Raw genomic sequence first — 5,801 nt, forward strand, 5'->3', positions numbered from 1 at the left:
GACTTTGAACTGAAACACAATTGTATAATAACATCGCTTTAATTAGAAAATAAAATAACATCGATTTTCACAAGTTTCCACTTATCGTTACCACTTAGCTTATAACTTTACTATAATGTTGTAAACTGAATGTGCCCGTACCACTTCTACACGGTTGTCCCAACATCAAACAACTAGAAGCCGAACGAATATTATCCTTTTTAGAATTCAACACAGCTTCTCTTAAGAATATAAGCGAGGATTCAAAAGACATTTGCTGTAGAGGCGAAGACGATGCTTCCATTCCTTTCCTACTCATCGGTTCGAAAATCCCATTATAAGTCATATAATCAGCGATCAACGTCAAATGTCTCGGATCTACTTCAATTCCGTACACATTGAACACATTCTGAATTTCTTTTATAATCACTTTGTTAGCTGCTTCTATTCCATACGTGTTAGCAATCGCATGAATATCGTTACTGTACAACTTATTTAGATCTAGAATATGGTCGTATTTGAACATTTGTAGGATGTTTATACCTTCAGTTTTGAGGTACAGAACATTTTTCTCTTTGTTCGTGATCGCGCGTTTGATGTGCTTTATTTCATGGATCACTGATTTTGAAGCAGTTTCTCTAAGAGCTTGGGATAAGTCAATCCTTAGGAAGGAAATTGGGAAGAGTACTGTCAACTGGCACCATTTATATTGTTTTGTATCAAAGGTGTAGTTTGTAGCTTCTTTGATCCTGTCGACGACGGCAGACATTGTTTTGTTAGCATCCAAGTCTGTCTTGTCGTTAGTAGTCGTGTCTAAATCTTCTTTTTCTTTAGCTTGTTCGTCTGTGAATTCCACTTCGTCGTCCGATTTCTCTTCCTCTTCTGATTCGGGGTCCTCGTATTCTTGTTCTTCTGTTCTCTTCTTGCGGATTTTAGCCTGGAAATGAGAAAAGATGACAATGAATTTGAGTGTTTTTGAAAAAGATTGAGATGCAATGTAAATTTCTAAAATGTAGAATAGATATTTTATACAAAAGAGCTGTACTAAATTGATAACGGCCAAATTAATTCTAAGATATTTTAATATAGAGACGAACGTGATACATAGTACGCTTGTTCTACGGTTCTATTGACTAGCGAGCGTTTTGAAATGTAAATTACTTTAGGAAAATAGTTTTGATATACGCTAACTATTCAAGTATAGCAAAACCTATTCAGTGTAACAAAAACTTTGACAGATTGATTAATTAAAAATAATAAAATTGTCTACTTACATCAGTATTGTCATCATCTTCATTAGGCGCTTCATCATCAGAACTGTCCAGCTCCACATTATTGCCCGGTTCAGGAGCTGGCCCATCGTCTTCCTCGTCATCGTCATCTTTACCGGCCTTAGACCGCTTCTTAGTCTTCTCAGCAGACCAGACCACACCACATGTCGCTTTAGCCTGTTTCCTTACAACAGAAAACATCTCATCAAAGAACTTATTCTCCATGTGTTTGATAATTTGAGCAGGCTTTACCGAGTACTGAGTCTTGTACTGCGAATGCGGCAAAAACTGGAATCGCATTGTCGTCTTCAACTGCCTTTCAGGTTTTGTTACAATCTCACATTCCACATCTATTTTCTCCAAAACATCTGATACGGTAACTCTATTTAATTTCTGCCGTAACTTTTCTGCTTTTTTCGTCAAATCCGGAATATCGTCTCGGAATGGTATGTCCATGTTCGGCGTTTTAAGTTTCGCTGACGCTGTCATGAGAATTTCTCGGAGACGAGGTATACCGAGCGTGACGTTCATGTCACCACGACCGGCGAAATGGAAGGTGTTCAGTGTCATCTGAGTTGAAGGCTCTCCTATAGATTGAGCAGCCAACAGCCCTACTGGTTCTCCCGGAGCCGCCATCGATTCAAGATACTTAGCACTCATGACCTCAACGAATTTGTTTTTCTCAGTGTATTCATCGTACACACTAGCGTGTCGGTTCTTCAAGTAACTCTGCACTAGGTCATCTAATTTTTCGTTTATGATACCGAACTTGAATTCCGGCGACATTTTGCTAGGAATAGGATCAGGGCATTTCTTCCTGCCATATTCTTGTTTCTCCTCATCACTTAACTCTCGCCATTTCTTCTCTAGCTCCCAATAAAACGGATCCCTAGTTCTATCAGTTGGTAAATCGTCTAAAACAATATCTTTCTTAGCAAGATATGAGAATTGAAGGAAACCACTTGTCCTTACTCTCTCGAACGGACTTCCGAACTTTTTCTTCCATTTTTTCAACGATTTAAGAGATTTCTTCACATCTTTCGTTTCGCTTTCTTTGAGCTTATCAATCACATTTTCACTGACAACCGCACTGGCATTAGTATCTAAGAACGGAAACTGTTCTTTTCTAAGGAACTGACACTTAAGAACGTCCAAGCCATCTTCACCGTAAGCGAATTGTATGACGCTGTGGTCAGCATCTCTTACAGTATGATCGTAGGCAATTGCCAAACTCTCCAAATGTTTGATCAAACATCTTTGCAAGTAACCGGATCGACTGGTTTTGACGGCGGTATCGATAAGACCTTCACGACCAGCCATGCAATGGAAGAAGAACTCTTGCGGCTGGATTCCAGTCATGAATCGACCGTCGATGAAGCCACCGGCTCGCGGAGACACGTCGTGTGGTGGGAAACTTGGTAAAGAACGTCCAGAAATCATTAGAGGCGGCCTTTTACCTTCCAACTCAATTTGACCAAGTAAACATGAAATCTGCATAGTGTTTACAGTCGAACCTTTGGCACCAGACTGCACCATCAATTGCAAATTATTGTATGGGAATTTCTCCAATAATCCTTCAGTCAAACAAACGGTATTGATGCTATTTGTATATGAATCCAGCATGTTTTTATACTGCCTATCCAAATTGGCTCTGAACTTCGGGTCTTTTGTATACATTACTTCTAAAGTTTCCTTTAATTTCTCATCATCGACATCTGCCGGCAAATCTGCGGCTTTAACAGCTGCAATTTTGCCAGCATTACGTACCAAACAGATGACATCATCTCGCTTTTTATCCGATTCTTGAACTACTAGAATATCTTTCACACCAAGAGTAAATCCAATCCATTGTAGATAAAACGTAAAAACTTTGGAAAAGGAACTTAGTAACGCGCTTGAACTGTCACCTCCATACAATTCGTACATGCAATGGACCAAACCATATGGTGTTGCTCCATAGTGAGTCTTATCTAGTACTCCTGAAAGAAGTTCGCCTTTTCTAATAATGACTTCTGCTTCCGTCATGGTGTTCGGGTTAGAAAATGGAGTCCCACCCGCTTGCCAAGGCCTTGGAGGGTCCTTCTGCCAAGCTTTCGAACTAATCTTAGCTTTTCCAATCAAAGTAAGACATGGTTTGTCCTTAGGTGTCGTATTTATAATAATGGTAGATAGAACTTGTTTCCCTGACCAGAGAACCATTGGTTTTAAGATAGTAGGTGGAAGAAGTTTGATAGGCCCTTTGTGGTTAGGCAAAGCTTGGAAGACCAGTTGCTGGTAATCGGTTTTTGTGAAAAATGTGCCTCTGAGCGACATTTTCACTCCAGAAATTACGTGATCTTGGATCAAACCACTCAATGGTGTTCCATCTTTTGGTACTAAGTATTGCTTTCGTACAGACATGATATTGTACGCCTCGCTTCTCGCGATTTCGTTTTGCGGAAAGTGGGCATTCATTTCGTCACCGTCGAAATCGGCGTTATAGGATTTGCAGTTGGCGTAATGCAATCGGAGAGTTTTCTCACCTTTTAATATCCTAGCTCTGTGTGCCATCATACTAGGCTTGTGGAGAGAGGGCTGACGATTGAGAATCAGGACATCACCATTCAATAAATGTCTGTGAACAATTTTCAATCCAGAGCTTTCAAACTCCTCTGGCGTAAGCAACCTCTTGGCAAGACTTTTACGCTTCTGAATAGAATCAGTAGGAATTCTAATTATCCGACCATTTTTAATTTCAATTTTCTCAGCACCTGGGTGTTTGTTAGGTCCGTTAATAACCATCTTTCGAAGTTCGTCAACATTCCATTCAGTGACTGGAACAGGGTACGTCAGTTTCGTCGCAAAAGCATCAGGGATACCGATTTCATCAATGTCTACATTAGGATCAGGCGTGATGACAGACCGAGCGGCAAAGTTCACACGTTTACCCATCATATGCATTCTTATCAAACCAGTCTTTTTCTCAATAATTTGTTTCAAGCCTTGACTGTTAGCCCCTTGTCCTTCACAGTTGAGAAGATTGTTCACACTCTTCTGCAGCTCTTGCCAACATGCATGCAGCTTCTCTGGTGGTGATTTCCCTTGAACACTCTCGTAAGCTTGCCTTGGAAGTTGGTCTAAGCAGTCAACGGCTTTCTGTGGGTCTGATGAAGACAGTACATGTAATACAGCTCGAGCAGCGAACGCATTCTGCAAGATACTTTTGTAAACATTCGTTTGAGGATGTTCTACGACTTCTCCGCGTAATACGTTACATGGTCTCACACAAGGTGGTAAAACAGGAATAACTTCCATGAAAAATAGTTTAGTTACGGGATGGACATTAGAATGCTTGAGTACAGGGAAACAATGTTTAAGTATATCAGCATCATTCTCAGCTATTGCTGTGCAGTATCGTCTTATTTCATCAGGCATCAATATCTTTATCCCTTTAGTTTTCTCACCAGTCTCCGCACTAAGGTTATACATAATCTTATTTTCTGATGTAGTTACTTTAATAAGTTTTGAGGAGCAGAACGCACATTTCTTAGCTACATTAATAACTCGAAAATAACTGTTAATAAACTTTGCTCTAAGTTTATCTACATTTTTGTTCTGAAAAGTTTCTGTTACTGCATCTCTTTTCTTCAATAACTTTTGATACTTCCTTATAACTTTACTTGGCTTTTCGGGAGAGCTCTCGCTCTTACTATTGATGTCTCCAACAAAGTTATCTAAGTCCAAAGCAGCGGTAATATGCCCAGCATCAACTAAGTCTAGCTGTAGTTTCAGTATGAACTTCATTTGATCATTCATTTGGATTTTAAAGCATTTTAGACAGCTCACTCTGAATAAGGTGTAGACATTCTTGATGAATAACGGATTTACCACCACAAGTGGTAGTTCTATGTGTCCGAAATGGCCAGGACAATGTAACAACACATTATTACAAGTTCCACAGGTCTCATTCCTGTCTCGAAGAGGCCCAAGGGCAGAGTCATACAAACCACCCTTCGTAGGGTTCCCAATAGCATCAAAGCATTGTACATTTGTGATTTTCGAAACACTCAATTTCCTTACATCTTCGTCATCAAACATCAAAAACTGGACATAGTCTGGGTCCACCGACGTCAGGTGCGACGTCGACGACGCCGTTGCTGACTTATAAGCCATCTTTGAGGCCTGAAAAAGAAATAAATACTGATAAAAATAAACACGGCATGATAACATAACCTCAATAATTTCTTCCGAAACTCAACTACTACGAGTATATTTAACTACATATTTGCGCACGTTTATAAAAACTTACCTGTTATAACATAATAAACTATTTCACTTTATTAGAACAAAATTAGGCAAATAGCACTGTAAAATATTGAAAATCTTTGCGTCTCACTTCTTTAGAGAAAGATTTCAGCACATTGTTTTGACATTTGACATCTGAATCCGACTATATTAATTTTAACTTAGGCAACACTTAATAAAATTCAATCGCACTGCAAAAACCGTAATCAAAACCGGTACAAAAACTGCACAGTTACGTTCTATGTCTTTTAACACCTTTTTTGCTAT

The 5,801-nt window shown here is 39.3% G+C and overlaps 1 protein-coding gene across 1 annotated transcript; it reads right to left on the bottom strand.

Moving 5' to 3' along the window:
* Nucleotides 1-20: 20 nt before the first annotated feature.
* Nucleotides 21-5,685, bottom strand: Polr1A (RNA polymerase I subunit RpI1). Its single transcript, XM_076122214.1, has 3 exons — nucleotides 5,539-5,685; nucleotides 1,254-5,411; nucleotides 21-916 (listed from the first exon to the last, which is right to left on the bottom strand). Exons 2-3 carry the CDS (start codon nucleotides 5,400-5,402, stop codon nucleotides 95-97), a joined length of 4,971 nt encoding a protein of 1,656 aa, XP_075978329.1. The 5' UTR covers nucleotides 5,403-5,411; nucleotides 5,539-5,685; the 3' UTR covers nucleotides 21-94.
* Between the last annotated feature and the right edge of the window lie 116 nt (nucleotides 5,686-5,801).

This window comes from Anticarsia gemmatalis, chromosome 13, assembly GCF_050436995.1.
Source record: "Anticarsia gemmatalis isolate Benzon Research Colony breed Stoneville strain chromosome 13, ilAntGemm2 primary, whole genome shotgun sequence".
NCBI lineage: Eukaryota > Metazoa > Arthropoda > Insecta > Lepidoptera > Erebidae > Anticarsia > Anticarsia gemmatalis.